Raw genomic sequence first — 26,639 nt, forward strand, 5'->3', positions numbered from 1 at the left:
TCTCTCTGCCAGCACCTGGAGTCTCTGGACAGACTCCTACTCTGCCCTGTGGTGCCCATTCAGTTCCTGGGACCCTGAAAGGAGAAGCTGGCAGCCTAAGAGGAAGAAATTCACGCACATAACGCTGTGCGGGGAAAAGATCTACGTGACTCCGATCTGCGGCTGAAAAATCGACGTGCCGCCGGCTTCGCGGCTGAAAATCGATGCTCGCCTGCAACGTGACCAAAGAATCAACGCATGGAACTGGAGAAACGATGTGCAGCATTGCTGATGGAGGCTGGTGAGATCACAACCTGCGCTGCGTGGTTTTCGGATCATCATGCGGCTGAATCTCCGACGCAAGTACCACTGGGTGTGTAAAAACAACGCAAGGCCTGCCCGGACCCAGGAGTGCTGACAGGATCAGCGCATCGTTCTTCTGCGGAGAGAAGAAACGACACGCCCGACCCGGCAAAAGGAGAAACAACGCAAGGTTTCGCTCATGAGTGAAATCAAAGCATCTCAAACCCTTTTTGACGCACACCCGCCCGTGCTGGCTTATTTTTGACGCATCCAAGGTACATTTTCACACTAACAGTGTTGTGTGTGTTTAAAACTACACAAAGACTCTTTTTGCTTTTTAATTGATAACTTGACATGTGTATTGTGGTTTTTTGTCGTTTTGGTTGTGTTTTGTTCAGATAAATATTCTCTATTTTTCTAAACCTGAGTTGTGTCATTTTGTAGTGTTTTCATTAAGTTACTGTGTGTGTTGGTACAAATACTTTACACCTAGCACCCTGAAGTTAAGCCTACTGCTCATGCCAAGCTACCAAGGAGGTAAGCAGGGGTTAGCTGAGGGTGATTCTCTTTTACCCTGATTAGAATGAGGGTCCTTGCTTGGACAGGGGGTAACCTGACTGCCAACCAAATACCCCATTTCTAACAGGGCATATAAGCATCAAATTTAGCATTCAATGCCTTTTCTCGGTTTATGATGGCTATATGATGAATTTAACTGAGAACGCTGGGAACATCTGATTGCTTAGCCATTGAAAATATTAACTGAGTTATGATGGTGGTTGTAGGAATTGGTACATCCTTTGGGGTGAACAAGTGCCCACCACAAAGGATAAAGCCACCACCCTAGGTGTCACACAAGTTAAATAAAATGAACCTGTGTTCAATCCTTGGTAACATGAAACAAAGCAGTCAGGCGTAAAACATTGAAGTAGTGCATAAACAGTAGAAAAAGTCACACAAAGCACAATAAAACTACCCAATCAATTGTAAAACAAAGAGAAAATGTTTATGAGTAAAATAAGACCAAAACAAATTCAAAAAGGGGACAGGTGATTTGAATTTTTAAGAATTTAAGTAAAAAACAGGCAGGAAAACTAAAGCACCCGATGTAAGTCAATAGTCGTGTTAGACAAGCACCGAGATCCAATTTCAGGTCAGGTCAGCCAGGGACGGCTACAGCAAGTGGATTGGTCCCTGTGAAAGCCTGCAAGTTAGAAAAGGTTTATGTCTCACTTCAGAAAGAGATTTTGTCACTTTGTTGAGGAAAAATGTTGATCTTTCTTTTAAGTCTGAAAGCAGAATGGGACTTTTTGAGAAGAAAAGGTCACTTTTTGAGAAGAATAATTCTCTCTATGCGAGATGACTCTGAAACTGTAGTTGTCACCGTTAAACCGAAGGGTTGATACCTGAAGCAGGTTGGTCCCTCTGGCACTCTGAATCTTTTGAGATCTGTTGTTGAAAGTGCCAATTCAGAATGAGACAGTTGTTTTTGGGAAGTGCAGGGATCTACGTGCCAGATGAAACTGAAATGCAATCTGACACTGTGGAGCTAGCTATCAGTCTGATACTTTTTCCTGAAGAAAAAGCAGAGCTCTTCAGTAGCCAGACAGAAGATACACAAGAATAGTGAGCTGGACCTTTCAAAGGTGCAACAATTATACATGTGCCCCAGACATGCAGGACTTGCTGTGCACGAATGAGGGGCAGCAACCATCACCCTGAATATTCTGCTAGGATGGTTCATTTCAGGTCGACCTATCAGTTAAAGTGGTCTACTGTGTAGCTCCTGGAAGATAATTATCACATCATCATGGGCAGGGTAACAGCTGTAGACAAAGAGTAACCAGCCTATAGTGGCTCAGACACTTAAACATAACTTTTTTTAAAGTTATATTCCTAACTAGTTAGAAATGAAATCTTACATCAGCAATGAATTAGATTTTTAAAAACAGTTAGGAAAACTTTGAACTTTTTCAGTAGCTATTTCTTATTGGAAAATGCAGAAATATTGAGTTAATATGCTTTACTAGTATTTCCTATGGGAACAGCAAAACCTAAAACAGCAAAAATAGCTTTTGGTGAATTATTCACTGTTGGGACATACTAACAGTAATTTTGTACCACTTCTAGACACTAACTACCCTACCTTACAGGTAATAAGGGAATTTTAGGGCTTATATATTTATCACTTAAAAGCAGGTTTCTACGTCTGTAATGAGGTTTATTTTTACAGCTCGGTCTGCAAACATGATAGCCTACAGAATGCAAGGGAACAGGCCTGATGAGAGGTCTTTGTCAAGTTTTTAGTGTCACAAAGTGGATGACACAATATACTACTTCAACCAACATGTGATATTGAATTATTTTACATGCTATAGGTGTAGTTTCACACTATTCAGAATAAATCTATTGTGAAATCAAATACGACAAACAGGGTTTGAAGCCAATTTTGACTTTGTTTTAGGGGTCAGGACACACACAATCGTCACCAGACACCAGTGTAAAAGAATTACAGTTCAAAATTAACAAGAGGTTTGTTCAGGAAAACTGAAAAACTGTGTGGTGACCACCCAAAAGGGGGTCATTTTGCAACAGTCGTGTATTAGAATGTAAGGCTATACCTGACCCTATCTACCACAAAAAACTGACAACCCTGCTACACGCGATAGTGCAAAATCAAATCCATTAATAGCAGTCTAGATGCAACAGTGTAATTTGTAACAGGTGCAAGGTTACTCTCCTAGGAAAGACAATGAAGACACTGACTGGAGCACAAAGTGTAACATTTTCTACCTGACATTCCAACCGTTGAAGACGTCAATAACAGGGACCAATCCATGATGTGGGAACTGTGAACTGTGGGAAATTCTAGCAAGGTGCTTACCAAATTATTGGTCAGAGATAATGATGCACCAAACTTTATCCAATGAGGAATTAGGGAATAGTTAGACAGTTTTGATTTAACGGCGTGACCCGAGGAAAAACGAAAACTTTGACTTTTACCATTTGCCATTTTGCCATTCCTTTGCTATGAGGTTTTTGCTAGAGCGACTTTGCTAGTTGCCATGTTATAGTTTAGTTGTCCTGTCACTTTAAACCATCCTCTACCCCATTCTTGCCTGATGCTAACTTCTCCACCATCTGAGAGAAGTAATCCGTTCCTTAGCTATGCTATCTTGAGACTTTGTCCCATCCTATCTCTGCTGATGGTGAATCGACTGACGCTGCTTGCTGATCTGTTGGATTGGTAACTATCCGATGCAAATTGTGATTGTCTGTTTGCCTTTTCTTTCTAGGTACCAACTGATATTGTGATAGAGGCCTTAGTTTAGATGTTTTCCAAATTCGTGTTCACTAAATGTTTTGCATGAAGCCCAACATGCTAATGCTAATTCGAGGTTAGTTAAGGTGGTCACTAATACTTGTGCAAATAGACAAATGATTGAGATCTTGCTTTGTTGATTCATGTACTAATGAGACGCTGCTAAGTTGATTCAGATTAATGATGTGCATAAATATTGAATGAATATAGCCTATGCATTGATTAAGTTGTGCTCTGATTGCTAATCGGTAGTGTTTTCTGATGAGTTTATTGCTATTGAGATTAAAAGACATGATATTAGATTGTAACTAATAGGGAAATAAATATCCTAACACTAAATTGAACTGGTGTGGTTATTCATGTCTGAAAGGTCATGGTGTGTTCAAATTTTTGATTCCTATTGATTGTTCATTGATTAGTGATTGTCATTATTGATTATTTATTGATATTGTTGGTTGATGATCGTTAAGGAAAATACTTCATACTGGGAAGTCTCCAAACGCAGTCCAAAGGTTTGTTGACCTAGACGCGTCTCCTTGTAAGTTTACTTATTAAGGCTCTGACGCGCTAACACCCTTATATGCACCATACATGACAATGTAAATCAGGATATACCAGTCAGTGTTTTCCATCTCAAAAGTGAAGAATTTTTCTGCATTTAGATATGTGACTGCAAACGAGAGCAAAAGTTCATTAAACTTAAAGATGAAAAATTAAACCTCGCACAGGGATATTCAGAAAATGTAAAGGTACAAAGGCATGTGCAAAATCGCAAAATTTGGCAGCTTGAATGAAAACTAATCTGTGAACGCTACAGAATACCAAAAGAGCAAACATTGTATATTTTAGTTTTAAAAACTTAGTTGTTAAGCCTGGCATAAAAATATCAGAGAAGCACAATAACTAAGAATGTAGGAATGGGTTACTGCCAGAAAACAGGAAACACAATAATCAAAGCATAGTTTCAGTAAGAGGCATTATGTAGAGACTTCGGGCATGACATGAGAAATCAAGAGCTAGCTCGATCAAAGGAAGAAGGAAATAGGGACCATTATTACTTTGTAATATTATGCTTATGGTACCTGAAGCTCTATCCAAGCAGGGGGTTCTGCACGAGCTCCATTTGTCAAGGTGCGCTTCAGTCGGTCTGCACAGTACGATGCATATCCAGCTGGTGCCCCTCGGATGAAGTTCAACAAGTACTGATAGGAGAAATCCAAAACACAGTTAAAAGCAAGAATGTGTGGTGCTTGCCTAGAGTGTGTATAGAGGTTTATGCCTTTGTGTCCTACTCATATGTACATGTCAGGGAGTATCACTGAGCGAGATAGGTCACTGATCTGTTTGCCTTTGGCCTCTGTAGATGCTCATGAGAGTGCTTTTCTGGGTAGGAGAGCGTCCATGTGTGAGTGTGTGTATTTTTATGTTGGTTAATGTTTCATTTTCATATTTTCATTTGAATAATCTCCAACCAAGTCAAGCCCCTTACAAATTCACTTGTATTAGTTGTTCTACCTCTTAATGAAGGAGATCACTTGTGCAAAGCTGCAGACTAAACTATTTAGGAAAAGGCGGGACACAATTATTAATTTTCTCAGGTTAGATGTTTAGGAACTGACATGTCTGAAAATCCTCAGTATCCTTAACTTTTAACAAGAAGAGTTATTGGGGTGTAGCCAAGATGGTGGCATAATTGAACACTCCCTGCCGGAGCTTCCTATCCCACTGAGAATATACCAGCTTCTTTTCTGCCCTGATCTCCCGGATGGTGGTGCTGGAGATTTCCTTGGGCCTTGAGGAGTAAGACTCATGGTGAGGAGGCTGACAGAGCTAACAGTGCCCTCGCAGAGAGCGGTAGCAGGACTAGGCCTGTTTGTCATGCCCAAGATCGCAGCTGCAGACTTCAATCAGTGTGGTTGGGGAGGCAGCAGCTTTTGAGGGAGCCACAGTGAAGAGGGTGGCCTGAGTGCTCACTGGCTGGCCCATGAGGGTCCTACCAGAGATCCCAGCCCACAGGCCCTGCTTGTAGAGCTAATTGCGTGGGTTTCCATTGATGTGATCGCAGAGGAAGCACCTGTCCATAGGAGTGTCAGCCTCTGCTGGGATTCTCCTTGATGCCCTCCCCCCTAAGATAGGAGGGATTAATTCTCGAAAGGGGGACACTTCTTCCCACAAATCCAACTGGGAATAACAACTGAGAGTGGTCTTGGATAAGTCAGAAGATTTAAAGACCCATTCACGAAGTAGGAATCTGAGACTCCACAACCTGAGTGAGGATCTACACAAAAATTAATGTTGCAACAGTCCTAATGTCAATGTCGCTGGGGGGATGAACACCCAGGGGTCCTTCTCAACAGGATCCATCAAGTAAGTTTGAGGACACCTGCTTTACAACAACAACCTTGCAACGACCTGATTAAATTACTAATCAAAAAAGAAAGCAGTTCTTTAGACACCAAAGGAACTTGGCAGTCTCCTTTCAAAACTGATCGTGAACTGTATATCAGGACATTGCCCAAACACTCTTCAAAGTTGAGCTGAAACAAGATATATCAATCTCAAAAACTCTACGATCATGGCATCAGATATAGATGGTCATTCCACTTTGTTTTTTTTAACTTGATGGTAAACGACGTGTAATATAAAATGCCAAGGGGGCTTTTTTGTTGTTGAGCCCCTGACACATGGCAGAGCAGTGGTGCTAGAACCAACAGAGCCTTAGTAAGGATTCATATGGCTGGAATCATTGGGTGAGCCCTGATTCTTCCCAGCATGAGCGGTTTCCCAGGAGCAGCCCAAACTGGCCAATCTCCCCATGGAACTGCGCCTAAGTCTGAGATGGTCTAGGGGATCAAGAATGGCTCCATCTAGACACAGGAAGGCTTTGTAAATCAATGGAACATTGCTTCCTCTAGAAATGTTTTACTATGTCTCACTGAAACTCGAGCTGTCAGACGGCCCTTTGCGATTTGTGCCCCCACACCTATTAGCAGGTGCTTATTGGAAAAGATGCCATTTTCAATGGCAATGTACACTCACTTCTTTGTCTTAGACTCCAGAAGGGACAGGTTTCATTGTGCTTTTGGCTGCATTGGGAGGAGAAAGTGAACCCATGTTACCTCTTCTGATCCAGCGGAAGAAATCAGTGGTGACGAGGTTTCTCGGTCTCTCCTAGGCCATTTCAGGGACAGCCGTTTAAATCCGATTGCTGCCATTCTGGGGTAATAATATCCCCCTCTTCCATGTATGTTTTTTTGAAGGTTGTTGTTTTCTATTGATTTGGTTTTCCAGGAGAGGGCTTTGATTACCAGTCAAAACTAAACGTTTTGCATAGGAGCTACTACGCATGCACCACATTAAAATGGATGGGGAAAATGCTGGCTGTGTTGTATTGTAGAAACTGTGGTCAAGTAGGAACCTTCTTTCACGTACTGTGGAGCTGCCCTCTCATTCAGCAATACTGGGAGAAAGTGGTGACTTGCTTCAATATAATAAGTGGAGATACCAGGCAGGCCTCGGCTAAGTGGTGCCTCTTGAATAGTTGGGGTGAGATCGCATGATCCAGATCCGGGTAACTCTGGGCCTAACAGTTACTAAATGTAACATAGCACATCTTTGGATGGCTGAATGAACACCACAATTGCGTGACTGGAAAAAAAGATATGGACTGGTATATTATAGTGGAGAGGGTGGTTTACGTGGGTAGAGGATGTCCCAGAAAGTGGGATAAAATACAGAGTAGATGAAATGACTATCGGAGGGGGGTCTCTAAGTCCCTCTGGAGAGCACCGGAGGGACTTCCCGGCACCACAAAACTTTACCATTTTCAGAAACATCATGAGGGGTTGGGGTGGGGGATGCATGAGAGGGTTAAAGGGGAAGCACACTTTATGGCTGAGTTGCGATGCTACACAAGTTTGTTTTTCTTGCTTTATATATCTGCAATAGAAAGATGAATAATAATAATAAAAAAATCGAAATCAATTCCAATGGAGTCTGATGTGTTTCGTACAGAGGGGCAAAACACCTAAACTCTTTCGTAGCTGACTAACTCATCCCAGAGAGGCAGGGCGGGTGGCATTTCCGAGTATTTGCAACTATTATGCTGCTGCACAGCTGTGGACTATGGTGAAATGGTCAGGAAAGAAATGGAGGAAGGTGAAGCACACTGTAGTCCACAGACCGCAGTGGGACTTCATTTGGTTGGAGAAAAATTACTGACCGTCCAATGCACATCTTGGTACCCCCATGAGCATGACATTGAGGGTCTGAGACACCTCTGTGATGCTGGTAATGTATCCTTTGTCTCATACACCAATTCATAATAAGGATGCCTTTACCCCAGCACAAGACAGTTTGCCGTAAAAAGCATGGAGGGAGGGAGGTTCCAGATGATCTCAAATCTGTTTTGTGCTTCCTCTCTTAATTCATTTTTGCAAGGCAAGGCAGAGTTCCACAGATTTGAGAAAGAACACCTACATTGTACTCTGATCCCTCATTGGGTTATGTCCCGCGAGGTCCAACAATTGGTCCCAAGAGATAAAACCCCATTTGAAACTCTCTTTCCTAAGCCCTTTGGTACTAGAGGTACTATTTCTAACCTTTAACAACTCTTATTGTCCCAGGAGACACATGGATCTGAAAACATAACCAAACATGGGAGCTATTAATGGGCATACAGATTACTTAGAAGCAATGGGAGAGACTGGGGCGGGACATATATGCCTCTTCTTCATCTATCCAGGATAGATTTATTACAAGGTATGGCTTTGATAGCATTACACCCATCATACTTACACCAGATGTATCCCAGTAGATATATATAGCACACAATTGGAAGAGAGGAGAGACTCTTCCACTCACTCTGGTTCCACAGAATTTGGTCTTTCTTGGCTGTGGAACAGCTTTACTGTGACATGAATGGAACACATTTGCACTTTGAGGCCAAGTGGGAGCTGATGTGTACTGCCTACCCAGCACTGTTTTCCCAACTAGATGGCACCCTTTTGACTTGTTTGACTGAAATTAACCTTTCTTTTGCTGAACTTAGAATTTCCTCTAATTGGTCACTTGGGGGTTAAGAGACACGCTTCCACTGCCTGGAGGTTAGGGGGAATGGTGGGGTGGGGGTGGGGGTTTAGTTTTTCTGTTACAGAGCCTTCCAGTTTGAGCTATCTAACTCAGTATTTGTTGATTAATGGTTGAATCCCAGAACTGTATCTTACAAAGCTGTACACTGCTCCCCAACTGTAGATGAAGCTATGGCTGGGGCTGCTATTGCTATGTCTTCCATACTGAAACTTGAATACGAAAAAAGAAGAATTATTAATCACAAATGAACCAATCAATCTCATTTGAGAGGTTATAGACCTGTGGCTCTTACACTTAATGGCTGAGAAGTGAGGGGAACATTTTATTTTTATTGATGTGTTTGGTCTTGTTACTTGCCGATTTGGTTATTTAGTTGGTGGTAATGTCTGACGTGAACATGTGCACTCTTAACACCTTCAGTAAAACACAGTGGCACCTAAAATGTCATTGTATGTCTGTGTTAGTCCGTATGATGTGTGCAGATCTGGGACTAGGAAGAGGTCCCAATGTTGAGTAATCCCTCAAGGAGTTAGTCTTCTTGGTAAGTAAGGTGTAAGGAAAAGGTGTTAGAGAGTGAGTAATGGGCAGAGCTTGCAGATGTTTATCACTCCTCAGGGCTGAGATTACCTTCAAGAATTTGTCAGTGGGTGGGAAACACCCGAGGCAGAGCGACATGAGGATCCACCCTCGACCATGACTGCTTGACCTAGGGTTTTGTGATAGCTGCTTGCAGATCTGGCAGTATACCTCGTCCCTGAAACAAAGGTAATAGTCAAAAACACCAATAAAAACTCATCTGTTAGAACAAGTGTGATGCACTAGAGTATTTCCTTGGAACAGTGGCTGTCTCTGAAGGTTCACTTCTCCAGAAAGAATATCAACAATTTAGAGAATGCAGCACAACTCTACGAAGATTAATATGTTGATGTTACAGGATGTGGTGGTGGAATACGCAAATAATCGAACAGCTTGCTGCAGATACACAATTTTTGTCCCTAACCCACTGTTGAAACATAGTTATTCACTCGTCTCCTGCCCTTTTGTTATCACGTAATATTTGTATAAAGTCTAGCACATTCCTCAGCCCTGCAGAGGGACCTTCAAAATACTCATTTGTATATGCTGAAATATACACATATTCATTGGTGGCAGATGACCAGAAAATACGTAAACCTATGGACAGCAAATGATGTAAGCAGGAAGCCAATTCACTTCTCCAATTCCCCAACTAAACCCCAAGTCTATGAGCATAACCTCCTTTGTTCAAACCTCTTACTGACCATTGGACCTGGCTCTTTTTTACAGGGTCATTCCCAAACTTTTTGCCTTACTCCTCCTCTTTTTCCTGACCTCTTTTTGTTGGCTTTAGGATTTTAGGCACATTATCACTGCTGATCAGTGCTAAAGTGCATGTGCTCTCCCTTCCAAACTTGGTATGGTTGGCTTACACATGATTGGCTTATTTAATTAACCTGGAAGTCCCCTGTACAGTGGTATACCTAGGGCCTGTAAATTAAATGCTACTAGTGGGCCTGCAGCACAGCTTGCGCCACCCACAGAAGTAGCCTTTTAAACTTGTCTCCAGCCTGCCACCACAGGGCCTGCATGCGCACTTACTGCCACAGCGACCTAGCATCTAAATTTACTTGCCAGACCTAGAACTCCCCTTTTTACTACATGTAAGTCACCCCTAAGGTAGGCTCTAGCTAGCCCTATAGGCAGGGTGCTTTGTATGTAAAAGGTAGGACATGTTTCTTTATGTACTACATGTCCTGGTAGTGACAAACAGCCCACGTAGTTTGTCACTACTGCGACTGCTGCTCCTCTCATAGTATTTCATATATGAGGGGTGACTTAGGCATGTTTGGTATGGTTGGAATACTAGTGAGAAATGCTGCTTACTGGTATAGATGGATTTTTATTACCATTATAGAAATGCCACTTTTAGAAAGAAAATAGTTACTTACCTGTAACTGCACTTATCCAGTATTGGTATCTTTCATAGATTCACATGCTTAAATCTTCCCCGTCGTCGAAGTGAGAGTCCCATGGTATCCTATAAAGCAGTATACAATAACCACAGAGGTTATAATGCAAATAGGCCTTAAAGTGCAAGTTACTTACCTTCAGTAACGAAATACCTGGTAGAGACATATTCTAGTTGCAGATTCCTTACCTTTGAATTTCCCCAGGCATCAGACTGGATGTGGAGATTTTTCTTCGAGCACTACCTCTGCACGCCGTCAGGTGGCATCGGTCACCTCTGCGGGCATCGTTAGCGTCGTGCTCGCCATGATGACGTTGCGGTCGTATATAGGCGCCACCCCGGCGCGCTGACGTCAGTTTTTGACAACTTTCCACGCCAGTAGCGCGGAGCCATGAAGAACACTGAGAGTGGTGCGCCAAAACTAGAGCTCTTAAGGGGAAGTTCCTGTCCCTAGAAATCAGTTCGCAGTGCAGGGAGGATGTGCAGGTCGGTAAGGAATCTGCGAGTAGAATATGTCTCTAATAGACATTTTGTTACTGAAGGTAAGTAACTTGTACATCTGATAGAGACTTCTAGTTGCAGATTCCTTACCTTTGAATAGATACCCGAGCAATACCATCCCCGGTGGTGGGCTGCAAACCAAGATCACACCAAAATGTCCTGCAGGACCGAACTGCCAAAGTAGCCGTCCCTTCGCACCTGATTGTCTAGGCAGTAGTGTTTGGTAAAAGCGTGCAGTGATGCCCACATTGCTGCCTGACAAATATCCAGGACTGGAACGCCCCACGCTAGTGCTGTGGTAGCAGCAGCAGCTCTGGTTGAGTGAGCTCACAAACCTTCAGGAGGTTGCTTTTTAGCCAGAGCGCAGCACATTTTGATGCATAAGAGTACCCATTGTGAAATGGTCCACTTCTGCACCGCCCTCCCCTTCTTTGCACCCACATATCCCACAAAGAGTTGATCCTCCACCTGGAAGTCTTTGGTACAATCAAGATAGAACGCCAAGGCTCTTTTTGGGTCCAGATGGTGCAGTCTCTCCTCTTCATGAGAGGGATGTGGGGGTGCATAAAAGGTAGGCAAGGTGATGGGACGGTCCAACATGGAAGAGTGTCACTACCTTAGGTAGAAAAGAAGCCCTTGTGCGAAGCACCACATTGTCAGGATGTATGGCAAGAAAAGATGGCTTAGATGACAGAGCCTGGAGTACACTAACTCTGCGGGCAGAAGTAATGGCAACTAAAAAGACAGTCATTTATAGTTAAGAGCCTTAGAGGACAGTTGTGAAGCGGTTCAAACGGGGTACACATAAGGTATGTTAAGACCAGGTTGAGGTCCCATTGGGGCATGATGAATGGGATAGGAGGAAAGAGATGTGGGAGGCCTTTAAGAAACTTCCCAACTATGGAAGATTTAAATAAGGAAGGCTGATCTGGTAACCTCAAGAGAAGAGATAGCAGAGAGATGTCCCTTAAGAGTGCCCAAGGTGGAACCCTGCCGGGCAAGGGAAAGAATAAAGAGAAGAACTTGAGAAAGAGGAGCAGATAGAGGATCCACAGAATTTTCGATGCACCATGCCACAAATTTCTTCCAATGACAGGCATATACAGTTTTGGTTGAGGGATGCCTGGCTGCCAAGATAACGTCACAGACTTTAGGGGGAAAGTAAAAAGACGTCAACTGTCGCCGCTCAATCTCCATGCATGAAGCCGCAGAGATGACAGGTTTGGGTGGAGGACCCTACCCTGCTGCTGCGACAGAAGACCCTCCCGAAGGGGCAGTCTGAGCAGAGGAACTATGGCCATGTTCAAAAGCTCGGGATACCAGACTCTTTGTGCCCAGTCCAGAGCCACCAGTATTACTTGGGCCCGGTCTTGTCTAATCTTCTTCAGAACTCTGGGCAGAAGTGGAATAGGCGGAAAGGCGTATAGGAGGCCTGAATTCCACTCGCAGACGAAAAGTGTCCCCGAGCGAGTGGCACCTTGGAAACTCCAACGTGCAAAACAGCTGACATTGCGCGTTTTTCTACGGAGGCGAACAAGTCTAACCAAGGTTCTCCCCACTGCAGGAAGAGACCTTGCGTCACCTCCAGATGGAGCCACAGTCCATTTGAGGGGTCAAGCTGGTATTCTAAAGGGTCCAGCGTCCCCTCCATAGAATGGAATTGGCGTCGATCGACATCGTTCCCGCTCCGGGTCATCGAGTATGAGAATGGGATCAATGTCGATTGTGGGCCCAACTGACATCGGGAGCATTGACGTCTCACCCAACGTCAGGGAAGGTCTCCGTGGCATTACCGGCATCAGGAGGGATCCACGATTGGATCCAGAGGGGCCCTCCGGAGCCGTGGCTAAAGCCGATGACTTTGAAACCCTGTTTCAAAGTCATCACCAGTGCCTGAAGGCGCCGAAGGTGGGTCGGACCGCCCAAAAATGAGGCGCATGGCCTCGTAAAATTCCTTAAGTTGGGCAAGGGTCGCTCCAGCTCACGGGAAGTTGGGGAAGTGCGGAGCTGACCCAGAGGAAGGCTCCGTTGACAGAGATCTAGAGTGTTGAGGCTCTTCCCGCGTCGTATCATCCGATCGATGGGGTGAAGTCGAAGAATGCTTATCCTTCTTGGACTTCTTTTTGTGACATGAATGTCCCGATGACTTGGAGGACGAGGAGTGGTGGTGACTCCACGGCCAGTCTTGAGACCTTCCTCGCGAACGGGACTGTAAGCGCCGCGGAGTCAAGTGTCTGACCGCCACGAGCTTTAGGGACCGCTCCCTCAAAGTTTTCGGGTTCATGGGCAGACACTCGGAGCACGACTTTGTCATGATCGCGCTCCAGCCACCAAAGACACACGAGTTGCAGATATGTCTCCGACATAGTTTGTGACAGGAGTCACAGGGCTTGAATCTGGTCTTGCCAGACATCCCTCGAAGCATCCACAAACTCATTAAAAAAATTGAGAAAAGTGTCAACGTAGTCAAAAAATGACTGAGGTGGCTCTCTCCTGATCTGCGCGTAGGCTGGCGCAGAAAGAAAAGAACTGACCTCAGCGGGCCAGGATGCCCCCTTTATATGACTGTGACGTCTTCACGGTGAGCACGACACCAACGACGCACACTGAGTTGACCAACGCCACCTGACGGCATGCAGAGGTACAGCTCGAAGAAAAATCTCCAGATCCAGTCTGACGGCTGGGGAAATTCAAAGGTACGGAATCTGCAACTAGAAGTCTCTATCAGATTTTGCTAGTCTAGGCATGTCCTTTTTTTAAAATGGACCAAACTTGAACCTTAATCAATCAGGCGACAGCACCCTCTAGAGCACTCGCAAGAGAACTTCCTTTCCTCAGATTTTCAGCACTAGAGTGAATTATGTATCCTGAGTTAGTAAAGGGTGCCTCTAAGTGGAGGAGGGTGGGCCGCATGTGAATCTATTAAAGATACCAATACTGGATAACTGCAGCTACAGGTAAATAACTAATTTCTTATCCAGTATTGGATCTTTCATAGATTCACATGCTAGAATCAGAATAACAAGCAGTAGTAGCTATGTAGTATGATAAAATCATAGCGGATGGTGGGAAAGAAAGAATTTTATATTTCATATATCATAACTTATATAGAGTAGTCATAATAACACAAAACTGTATCCAGAAATGTTCGACTTATAACAGTAACAGTAACAATAACAATAGTAATAATAATAACAATAACCATAATAGAAATAATCACCAGTATTAGAAATAAAATTCATCATACCATAAAGGCTCATTTTACTAGAACAGACTACGTAGGACTGCTTGATCCACAGCCGCTTTCGTTCTATGCGTGGACTGGAGGCAGTAGTGCTTTGTGAATGAGTGGCTACTCTTCCAAGTAGCAGCACAGCATATTTGTGCTAATGGAACTCCAGCAAACAGAGCAGCAGAGGTAGATACTGCCCTTGTTGAATGTGCTCTAGGTCACCTTTCTAGAGGTTTTACTGCTGCAGAATGGCAGAACTGAATGGTTGCCGATAACCATCTTGCTATTGTTGTCTTTGATACTGCACTGCCCAGTCGCCCAGGTCCATAGGACAGTAATAATTGATCAGAATTGCGAAAGGCTTTAGTTCATTGAAGATAGAACTTAAGACATCTGTTCACATCAAATGTGTGTAGGGATTTTTCTGCTGGTAATATTGGATTGGGAAAATATGTCCAGAGAATAACTAGTTGATTCAGATGAAATTGAGAATGAACCTTAGGAATACATTTAGGATTTGTTTTGAGAATGACGAGATCCTCAGTAAAGCTCAGAAAAGGTTTTTGTGTAGTGAAAGCTTGGATTTCACTGACTCTCCTGGTGGTAGTGACCACTGGTAGGAAAGGTATCTTCCACGTAAGAAACTTGAGGTCTGTCTTATGGATAGATTCAAACTGAGATTGTATTAATTGTGAGAGTACAACATTAAGGTGCCATTCAGGAAGAGGCAACATTACTGGAGGAAAGACACTGAATAAACCTCTCATGAACTGTTTAATTAATGGTGAGGAGCAAGGGGAGGTCGTGTCTGAAGAGCGTCTGTAGGTTGAAATTGCTGCCAAATGCACTTTCACTGAGGAGTGTACAAGCCCATATTTCATTAGCATTAACAGGTAAGGTAATATTTGTTCTGGAGAAGCCTCATACGGGTGCAAGATATGTTGTTGACACCAACATGAGAAACGCTTCCATTTCAGTCGATAAGTTCTATTTGTACGGTCTGCTCTCACTTTAGAAAGTATGTTTCTACATTCTGGAGTAATCTTCAAATGCTGGAACACAAGGATTCAGGAGCCATGCTTGCAAGTGCAGTGACATCGGATCTGGATGCAATATCTCCCCTTGATGCATTGATAGTAGAGAAAGATGTATCAGTGTGTATCCTGACATCAGAAGAAGCTCCGTGTACCAAAATTGCCTGGGCCATTTGGGAGCGATTAGTATTAGGCGACAGGATTCCTCCTTCATCTTGGCTATGACTTTGGGAATTAATGGAATGGGGGAAAAGCGTATGCAAAGATCCCGGACCATCGCATCGAAAGGGCATTCCCCCAAGACCCTGGAAGGGGATCCCAGCTTGTGTAAAATTGGCATTTGGTATTCCAATTCGTTGCAAAAAGATCTAGAGTTTGTCTCCCCCATGTTTCAAATATTTTGTCTAATTGGGTTTGATTCAGTTCCCATTTGTGACAATCGCTGTTGGCCCTACTGAGTGCATGCGCTAACGTGTTATGCGCTCCTGAGACGTGTTCCGCGTTCGAGGAGATGGTGTGCCTTGTTAGCCAGTTCCATAGTTCCTGAGCTTTTTGTGAGAGCGTTAAGGATCTTGTGCCTCCCTGCTTTTTGCTATAATACATGCTGGTTGTGTTGTCTGTCCGCACCTGCACTTGAGAAGCTTTTATCCTCAGGAGGAATGCCTGCGATGTGAGGAAGATGGCTTTGAGTTCTAAGCTGTTGATGTGCATCAGCTTTTGATGGTTTGACCATTTTCCCTGGATCTGCAGATCTTGGAGATGACCTCCCCATCCTTCCAATGACGCATCCGTCGTAATTGTAAACTGTGGGACTAACGGAGTGTACATGAGGCCTTGAGAAAGATGAGACTGGTGAGCCCACCAGTTCAATGCCTTTATCATCTTTGGCGTAACAAGAATGCGTTTCTCGATGATCCTTGTGACTGGTTCCACTGAACTTGTACTTCTTCCTGTAACGGTCTCATTTTGAGACGTGCATTTAGTACTAGATTAATTGTGGAAGATATAATACCTAAGAACGATTTGTACAACCTCACTGAAATGGACCTTCTTTTTGATATAATTGTGGCCAAAGACGTCAGCCGATTCTGTAGTTCCTGTGCAAGGAAAGCCTTGTTCTGCTGCATGTCCAGAATAGCTCAAAGAAACGTCATTCTCTGAGTGGGCCTTGTGAAAGATTTTCTTTTGTTGACTGTGAGATCCAGTTTTTGAAAGAGCGCAATGCAGTCCTTTGTTGCTGCAAGTGTTTTTTGTGGAGTTGCCGCTTTTAGTAGCCAGTTGTCTAGGTATGGAAAAACCTGATGACCTTGCTTCCTGAGAACGGCTGCTACTGGGGCTAGACACTTGGTGAATATGCGTGGAGCGGACCTGAGTCCGAAGGGAAGGACTCGAAACTGATAGTGAGTAGCAGCCACTGTGAACCGAAAATATTTGCGATGCTTGGGATGAATGGGGATATGAAAATAAGCATCTTCCAAGTCTAGAGAAGTCATATTCTCTCCGTTGTTTAGGAGATTTAATCTGTCTGAAAGAGTGATCATTCTAAATGTTTGCTTGCGGAGGTACTTGTTTAGATGCTGCAGGTAAAGAATAGGTCTCCATTCCCCTGTTTTCTATCGCACAAGATAAAAACGCGAATAGAATCCTTTCATTCTCTGAGCCACTGGAACTTTTTCTATTGCTCCTTTGTGAAGCATCATTTGGTCTCTTTTTTCAGTAAGTGAAGATGAGGGGAATGCGCCCCTTTTGGGGTATTGGTTGGTGGTTTTAATGCGAATTCAAGGTGTGGTCACAAGCCACTTTGTCCAATACCCATTGATCCGAGGTGACAGTTTTCCAGTTGTGGAGATATTTGGATATGTTTGCCCCTACTTGATGCTGGGAAGGTTGAGCAGCTGGTACTTGGACTGGATCATTGCTAATGTCCCGTGTCTCTGGGTTGATGTGAGGTCCCACGGTGAGCTCCCTCTTTAGAGAAACCAGTGGTAGTTGGTTGGCGATACGATTGCGATGTTCTGTATTGAAATTGGTAAGTCTGAAACTGCTGGGAGCAGTAGTATGAACCTGTATAGGTGGAAAAACCTCACCCCTCTGAAAGACAGTCTTCTATACTGCAAGGTACCTAGGGATTTAGTGGTGTAAGTGTCTGTTTTAATGGCAAGAAGAGCTTCGTGCTTGCCAAAGAGCATATCCCCATCGTATGCCATATCCAGAATCCTTGTCTGCACTTCAGGTCGAAATGAAGTGGCTTTGAGCCAACCCTAACACCTTAGAACAGCGGCGCCTGCCAACTGTCTAAACCCTGTTGAGGCTATATCCATGGCAGTGTCAATTATTTCAGAAGAGGCTTGTTCTCCTTCTTGCAAGATCTTGTTTGCGTCCTGTCTTTGATGGTCTGGGATGAGATCAATCATAGTTTTGATGACGAACCACATCTGCCTATCATATCATGCCAGGATAGCCAAAGTGTTAGCAGCCCTCACTGTAACGGCCGACATAAGGGAAAATCTTTTGCCTATAGTGTCAAGGGACATCCGTCTCTATATGGTGGTATTGAGATAGGGGCTGCTGGATTTTTAGATCATCTCTGTGCAGCTTGTGAAACTACGGAATCTGGCCTAGGATGTCCTATGAGGCATGCAGGAGAATCATCAGGAGCCCTGTATTTCTTGTCAAAACGGGGTTGGACTGCCGGCACTGTAGCGGGGTTCTTCATAATTCTAATACCTTCCTGCCATAACTGGTCAATGATGGGGATGGACCTTACTGATTTCCACACCTGATCCTCAAAATCATGTAAGAAGCAATCCGAATGCTTCACTGTGATGGGTAGGTGAAATCTTTCCGCCGCCCTCTCCATAATAGAATGAAACCCCCCCCAGTGTGTTCTGGAGGGCAATCAGCCGGAGGGTGTTGAGGTGGAGATGGAGTAGGAATAATGTAATCCTCCTAGTCGTCTGGTTGAGCCGGTAATTCGCCTTCTTCCCTGGCCTCATCCTCCGATGTAGAAGGATTGTCATTCTGGGCATAGCTGGGGGCAGTATATTTGATGCCGGAATAGAAACTGCATGTGGCAGGGTGGATGGTGGTACCCCTGTCTGTGGAGGAAAGCGGCGTCTGTAGTCCGACAGCATGTCTTGGAGATCCACTACTAATGAGCGAGGCATAAGTGCATGTTCCTGAGAACGAGGGAATTCCAGATAGTATTGTTGCTCAGAGTACTTGTGAGTAGAGGGTGGATGATAGTATTCCTCAAAATCCTGAATTTGCTCACCTCCATAATATTCTTCCTCAGGTCCCTGATATTTAACATGGAGCTCTGAAGGACTGTGAGCTGGCCAAAAAGGTCCTTCCTCGTCTGATTCTTCCATGTCTAAAAGGTGACTTGGGAGAAGGGATGAAATGTTTGTTGTGTATGCCAGGGTCGGTTTATGGCATGTTTTTATTTTTAATATTGTCCATCTCGCTGACGTTGGTAGTATCGTCGACGGTGGTATAGTCAACAGTGGTATCGTCAACTGTGGGATCGTTGACGGTGGGATCGTCGACGGTGAGACCATCGACGATGGGACCTTCGATGATAGGGTCGTTGATGGCGGTGATGTTGTCGACTGTGTCATCGGCGAGGTCTTAGGCATCTCCGAGGTTCTCGTAGACGATATTGGAAACTGTATTGAAGATGTTGTTGTCGTCATCGACGTAGATGGTCTCGTTGACGATTCAGTGGTGATGGTGGTCGTCAACGATGTTGCCGTCGACAGTGATTTCGTCGTCGATGGAATTAAGACAGGAGATTTTTGTCATTTTTGCTTTTGTGGCTTACAAGGGGTAGCTGGAGCAGATGAAGCTACCTCTGTAGAGGATTGTTTCTCTTTCTCTCTCATTTTAGAATCCCTTGATTTTTAAGGGATTTTCTGCTCTCCTCAGAAGTTCCCTTCAGAGATCTAGCCCTTTTATGTGACTTAGGGACAGAATCACTATCTTCATCAGATGATGTCTTTTGGGCTTTAGTTCTCTGTAGCCACAGCAATAATCTGCCTTCCCTGTCTCTCAAAGTCTTTGGTGGAAAGGTTTGACAGAGTTTGCATTCCTTTGCCTTGTGAGTAGGGTGAAGGCAATAGATACAAAGTTTATGTGGATCATCCACATGATCTCTCTTTTTCCCACAAGTCTTGCAGGGACGAAAGAGGCCTTTAGAATCAGACATAATTGGATTAAATGAAAGTCCAAACCTTATCTGAAGTAATCTGTGGAAAAAACTAAGCACAGCTCAGGGAGACTCCCTTCACACTCGACATGCGGTGAAAATCTGAGGAAGGGAGCTTCTCTCGGAAGTGTTCTAGAGGTTGTTGTCGCCTGATTGGTTATGAGTCAGGTTTAGTCCATTTTTAAAAAAAGGACATGGATAGACTAGCAAATTTATGGTCTATTTGCATTGTAACCTCTGTGGGTATTGTTTAATGCTCTATAGGATACCGTTGGACTCCCACTTTGACAATGGGGAAGATTCAAGCAAGTGAATCTATGAAATACTGGATAAGTGGGCATTTCCAATACTGGATAAGTGGGCATTTCTCTGTGCTTATGACTCTGGTGTTTTGCAACTTGACTCCAATCCACATCTGGGGCAGAGTGACAGCTGGGCTTTGTGCATACTTTTCAGACAGCCTGTACACAGGGAGGGTGGAGGTGTCACAAGAGTGTATCTGCATATTATATGGCCTTCCTGGGCTGGGAGAGGTATGGGGGGGGCACACCTGCATCTGTAAAGGCTGTGGCCCAGCCTCACATTAAGGGCTTGTTTATCCCCTGCTGATGTCTGGAGCCAGTGCTGGAGGAGAAAGGGGACATTCCTGGAACCGGGTAGTGTTGGTTGTAACCCCCTCTCACCCTATTGTGGAAGCTGAGCAAAATCAGTATAGGTACAGGGGTTGTCCCCCACATTTGTAGAACACTTTTGGGGTTTGGGACTAATTTGGCAAGAGAGACTGTCTGACTGCTCAAAGGACTCATCTGGACTGTTCTTCCTTTGTTAGTCTGCTACCTGGAGTTTGCTGGGTCGCCTAAAGGACTCATCTGGATTGTTTTTCTGTGTGTTGCCCAGTTGCCAGCCTGTTCCCTGACTCTGGACTGCCAAGGTTCTGATGGGCTGCCAAGACAGACCACTATTGTTGCCTTCATGTGCTGGTCTTCCTGTCCCTTGGTGCCACCAAAAGTTCTCCTGGGACTGACTACCCCAGATTTGGCTGTGAGACTCTGAGTCCGGCCGGCTGTCATGCTTCCTATCAGTATATGAGGAGTGCTTCACCACTTTCCCCCTCTCTAGCATGTGGTGAAAGCCTCTCCTATTCCTGCACCTGTGGATCGCTTTATGTCATCCCTAAGGTGACCAGGACCACCGTGTGCGGGGCCCTCAAATTGTGCGACCATGGGATGAGTGCCATGGAAAACAGCAGGACTTCTGAGCCAGCGCACTCCCTCTCACCTTGGAGAACACTGCACTCTGCTGCCATACAAAAGAATCTCCCTCAGTGGGGCCTCTACAACAAGAGAGCAGCCTTAAGCCATGAGAGGGAGCAGATTTTATTCTGCCTCTTCACCGCCGCAGGGGGATCCCCACCAGACGCGGCTGGAGCCGTGGGAGAGGTCCTGAGGAGTTGGGGAACTAGCACAGACAAGTGCGCTCCCCATGGTGCTCCCAGGACATAAGACGGCACCTGCTTTGGTGCTCCCAAGGCCGGGGCCTAAGCCACTACAAATTGAGAAGCCTGCTCTCCTGGGGCCCTCTGGAGACAAGAAACGCAGGCCAGGCAGACAGGCAGGAAATGATTCCTGCCAGCTGGGCGGGAAGGCTCAGTTTTGTGCTCCGAGCCAAGAGACTCTTTCAGCTCATGGTGTACGAGGAGTGACGGAGCTGGCTGGAGCTGCCCCGCCCACCCCTCATCACACCAGGAGAGCCCAGAGAGGCTTCTCCGGGCCCGTGAGTGTCGTGGACTAGGTGTGGGGACCTTGAGCAGAGAACTGTCCACGACCAAGGACGTAGGTAGATGGGCCCACTTTCCTCCCCCCGAGGTCGTCCTACCGTGAAGGGGGGCCTTGACACTGGGGAGATTCACCCTTGAGGCGTTATGGTCTCAGCATGCATATGATGGTTTGCAGGACTGGCAGTGGGGGGACCCTCAATGGAGGTCCTGTACCTGTCCAGTTCCCTTTTTGTTACAGAACTACACCATTATGATAGTAGGAGCGCAAGAGCTCCCCTACTAGTCGTAGGATAGCTCCACTAATGGGAGGACCCCTCCAAGGAAGCGTAAACGTGCCACCATCTTCAGGTAGAGGGTGGAGTTGGTGACTCTTGGCGAGGCTACTTTCCCACATTACATTTTTACCCTAATTATATGGCTTTGTATGACCCTGAGTCATCTGATATGTCATTCAGCCATGTGATATGTCATTTCAGCCATGATGGGAGAGACATACCTATTTTCAGGGTTGGCTTTGTATACAGTGGGAGGCTAATGTTCTAGGAAACATGCAATAAGGTAGTGTTTTCATGCCTTGTGCAGTTACGTTGGTCGTAATGATGACTTACCAATTGGGCAATGTTTCATCCTATGTGCATTCATGATGATGTCTTGCCATTCATGATAATATGTCTATTCTGACACGTGCATTCTTGATGATAATGACAACCTGACTACTGCTTGTGCTGCAAAATACCTGTAACCGATATGTTTATCTGACTACTGCTTGCCTTTGCAGAGTACTAGTTTCCTGTGTGATGTTTTGACAATTGCTTATGCAGCAGTCTATTTCTGATAAATGCTGTCTTTGGTCTAATTATGTTTTATGCAATACAGTTTATTTTTATATAACTTGTTGTTGTGTTTTCTTTGTGGTGTATTTACTGTGTCATGTGTGTTGTGTGTGTTGTGCAAACGCTTTACACATTGCCTCTGAGATAAGCCTGACTGCTCGTGCCAAGCTACCAAGGGGGTAAGCAGAGGTTATCTTGGGTGTGTAGCTTCCTTGCCCTGACTGGAGGGTTGGGTGCTGCTGGCTGAAGTGCATACACTAGCCAACCAGAAAATATATTTCTCACACTGACACTCCCTCTGAAACACCTTTAAAACACCTCTCATGGACCCACTGTTCTTCCACGGCCTTTTTCTTCCACACTGAAATTCTAGTCCAACTCTACTCTGTCATCTTTCTAAGTCACATCCCATCTACAGGTGAACATTATGTCATCACTAAGAAATTGTGTTTGTTCAGTGCACTATTACTATTCAAGTACTTTGCTAAAAAACACTATATGAATATTTGGAGGGCAGATACTAACTAAGACAATCATTCGTGTTCAGAAGAGAAGGGTGTCATCGGTGGTTACCTCTGTAGTACACATACCTGATTTCAGGCCGTAGGAGCACATTCCCAATAATGAAGTGCACCTTTTCGAGGTTGGACATGGGCTTGTCGGTGATTGGACTCTCCTTTTGCAGCAGATCTTCCCCATCAAGGAGCTGACTGGCAACCTGCAAGCAGTAACAGACACAGTCAGCAAAGAATTACCTGTTCTTGATAGTCCAAATGCTCCAGGTTTTAATAACTGTTGTCGGGCTACTTCTGAGGGTCAGGGGAAACCCAGTGTCAACTAGCCAGTCTCTGCAACATGTTTTGCCAGGTGTACCCCCGAATCTCAGGAACCAGGTACCGGCAAGCACTATAAAATTCAGAGAACCTCCTCTGAGGGCTTTGACCCTCAGATGGTAGTGACAGTGAGCATTCCCGTCAGAAACCCTAAACATGGCAGCTAGTCCAACAAATGGCAGCCAGGTCACAGAAGATGACTGCCACTGAATTTTTTCTTGCTCAGTACTGCCCTGAAACACGTGAAAATTCTAGCAAGAAAAAACGCAAAATGTCAGTCATGCAGAGAGAAAATTCCTTGCTTGCCAGAGACATTATTGTGCCTACATCTTAGAAACAATCATCTGTTTTATAGACGTATTCCTCAAAAGCAAAAAAAGAAATCCAAGCGGGCCTCTCAGAATGCAGTTGTGCTTAAAGTGCTTTCGCCACACCGAAGGGTGCATTTTTGACACAGAGTTGTCTACCGGTCAGGTCGGGCTCGCAAGAAATGGCAAGCAGTCATCCAAAGAAGCAGCAGAAACCACGGCCTCCACTAATGTTAGCCAATGCCTTCTGGACTCTAAATGAGCCCCTGTGGTACAAGTTACAAAACCTTGCGTGTTCTGGTAATGTCATATCGTTATGGTAACTATAAGACATGTTTCGATTTAAAGTTTTAAAACGTAATAACAGAAGTATAGTATAGCCAGTGTGAACAATCCGACTCTTCTAGGGTTGCAGGCAGGCAAATTACGCTCAATAAGTATACAAGGAGCAGGGGTGTGCTCAGGTGCTGTACTATGTGGCCTGGCAGCAACGTCTGTACTGTGTTAGTGAGTCAGAAAATGTTGCTTGAAATTCAAGTTTTATAATCACACTGCTTCCGATGTGTGCTGCCAGGGCATTAAGTGGGGTTCAAAAGGGTGAGGGGATCCATACATAGGGCGTGGCTAATTAAGGGTGTGGCTTAAACACCTAAACTACATTTCTGTGATTCCAAAGTGTGCCACTAGACTGGTATTTTGGTGCTTAATCAAGTAAATCATTTAACTGGTTAACCGTAACGTTTTTACATGAATTGTTCAGAACCTGATCAGTGATGTTTGCCAGTAAACTTAAGGACATTAATGTAGGGCCCGGAGGTGACCCATTTCAATGTCCGTTTTTAATTACTAAAGAGTCTGAGAACCGGAGGCACGGCTCACTTAAAGCCCTGTGTGCAGCAACACTATAGAGTTCACAGAACAGCTGCACTGTTCTCCAGGGACATAAGCCTGAGGCTGGGTCAGACGGTGTCAAGAAATGAAAACCGAACGGCCTCTCAAGTTTTCCTCTTGGTTTCTTGACTAAAGGGTGACTCCTCCCAGCCCCACAGCGCTCCCGTGCACTCAATATACACATGAAAGGTGTTAAGTGTCCCCCCTCCCGCCCCCCCCTCAAGTTAGGACAAACCACGACAATAAACCTCCCTGGCGATCTTGATGATTCTTGATTCTTGATGAGACAAGGGCAGACAAGCAAGGCACCAAAACTACCCAAGGCCAGGGTTGAAAAGGAGACAGACATAAGATCTTCAGACATAAATACTCCAATAAGGAATCTAGCCGCATAAAATATAGCAAGAAACAAATGAAGGACAAAAAGGCTTGAAAGTGGGTGATGGATGTATGGAAAAGCTTGAAACCGAATGTGCTGCGATGCATCTATCTCAAGGCAAAGCCTTCTTATATTTGGCCTAAGCAGGAAATAACATCACAGGAAAAAGGGTTAGCACCGCCTTGGATTCAGAATGTGACACAATAAACACTGGGAATTGACCAGCTTGGTTAAGGAGGATGACGTCTTCCAGGCACAAAAAATAGGATTCTTGTTTGTCATCCTTCCTCTTTCCACACTACTGCATTTTGCCTTGTGCCCAGTCAGAAACAGCCCTCCAGCCAGCTGTGGCCCCAGAGATTTCAAATCCGATACAGCCAAGTGGGAGAAGAAGCCACACCATGCACTGAGCATGAGGATCAGAGAAGAGCTGACTCAGCAATGAAGGTGGATCAATGCTACACGTTGCTATCTCGATGAGTCTGATATTCAGATGTAACATCTGGTGGCTGGTGTAGGGCAAACGAAAAGTGGCTGGCTCAAGTGTGTCACTGGTTGCTCCTACTGATGGTGCTGTGGTTCTGATGCACATGCAATAGCATACCACAGTCAGGGCTTAGAGTGCTGGGATGTGGGGTCTTAAGTACTGAGCACGGGCCTGCTGCACATGCAGCGCCACAGGCCACAAGCAGGAGGGGCGAACAGAGAAGAATGAGCACCTCTGGGAACATGACCCCTGGATTCTGTTATTTGGACTGCTCTACATTTGCAACTGGCGATTTACTCACAACATAAGATACTTCTCTTTCAGGCAGACATGGAGAGAATGTGCATAGCCCTGCTCAGATCATTCTCCAGTCAGGCAACTCCTCTTCAAGGCATCAATCTTTATGGTAGCATTCAAAGCAAACACGCTGCAGTCCTTGGGCTTATTAATGCAGGTTCTAATCATGCATGCCAGTCTTCCTCCTTCTTGGTACAGTAACCGCAACAACAGGTTTGGGCCCATCTCTATGGGACGATCCAATTTTCTTGCCTATAGCAGACTAATTTCCCTGCGCTGTTTAGCAGAGCTCCTGCATTAAGTCAAAGGTGAACACGAATACGAGGCTAACAAAGTTAGATATTATTTCAGGCCAACCATCCAATCATAACTTGTGCAGTATTTAACATTTCTGAGAAATAAAATCAAGTCGCAGTTCCATTTCCTTCAAATACATTTCAGAAAGACGCAGTGAAAGATTTGTTGATGCACACCAGAAACACAACATCCTGGCTACAGTAGCCTCCGTGTGGAGGTGTTCAATGTTCAGCTTTTTACATCTCCGTGCTTCATTTCTTGGTCAATAACAGCCTCTCTGCAAAGGAACATATTCTTTTGGAATATCACCACCAACCCCTATGAAGCCAGAATGGAAAATCCCAAAATAAACATAAGTGTGCATTCAATGAAACCAACAAATCACTTTACAGGAGAGCATCCTGGGGGGAAGTAATGATACACATGTGGGTTGCTGACCACATGTGCAGAAGGCGCTGTTACTGAACAGGTACTCGAACGGTGTGCTATTTTGCCTGCTATCAAGTGAAATGCATAGCAGAGTTGCACTAAACTCTGTTGTTTTTCATACTACTACATGATAATAATACAATAGCAAGGCTACTTATTTAAAGACTGTCTAAAAATAAATGTTGAAGATGAACTGTCTTATACTTGACTACAAAGTTTATCGTGCAAAACAAGATTAAGAAGAGGGTACGCGCACAATAATAAAACACTAGTGCAAGGGTTTCAGGCCCTGAGTTATACTTTTTGGGGCAAAACTGCACTAATGCAGTTTTGCACCAAAATGTTTAGCACCAGCTTGCACCATTTCTGTGCACCAGCCGGGCATCATATTTATGGAATGATGCAAGCTGGTGCAAAGGGTAGGCTAGTGTAAAAGAAAATTACGTTAGTCG

At 44.7% G+C, this 26,639-nt stretch overlaps 1 protein-coding gene across 2 annotated transcripts in view; it reads right to left on the reverse strand.

The window, feature by feature from the left end:
- MYO7B (myosin VIIB) overlaps window positions 1–26,639 on the reverse strand; it is a 1,466,311-nt gene that overhangs the window by 445,940 nt on the left and 993,732 nt on the right. For both annotated transcript variants that reach the window (XM_069213753.1, XM_069213751.1), the window contains 3 exons: window positions 22,857–22,984; window positions 9,323–9,449; window positions 4,687–4,806 (listed from right to left, as the gene is read on the reverse strand). In XM_069213753.1, the coding sequence (XP_069069854.1) occupies window positions 4,687–4,806; window positions 9,323–9,449; window positions 22,857–22,984 (375 nt within the window). The remainder of the gene's footprint in view (window positions 1–4,686; window positions 4,807–9,322; window positions 9,450–22,856; window positions 22,985–26,639) is intronic.

Source organism: Pleurodeles waltl, chromosome 11, assembly GCF_031143425.1.
Source record: "Pleurodeles waltl isolate 20211129_DDA chromosome 11, aPleWal1.hap1.20221129, whole genome shotgun sequence".
Lineage (NCBI taxonomy): Eukaryota > Metazoa > Chordata > Amphibia > Caudata > Salamandridae > Pleurodeles > Pleurodeles waltl.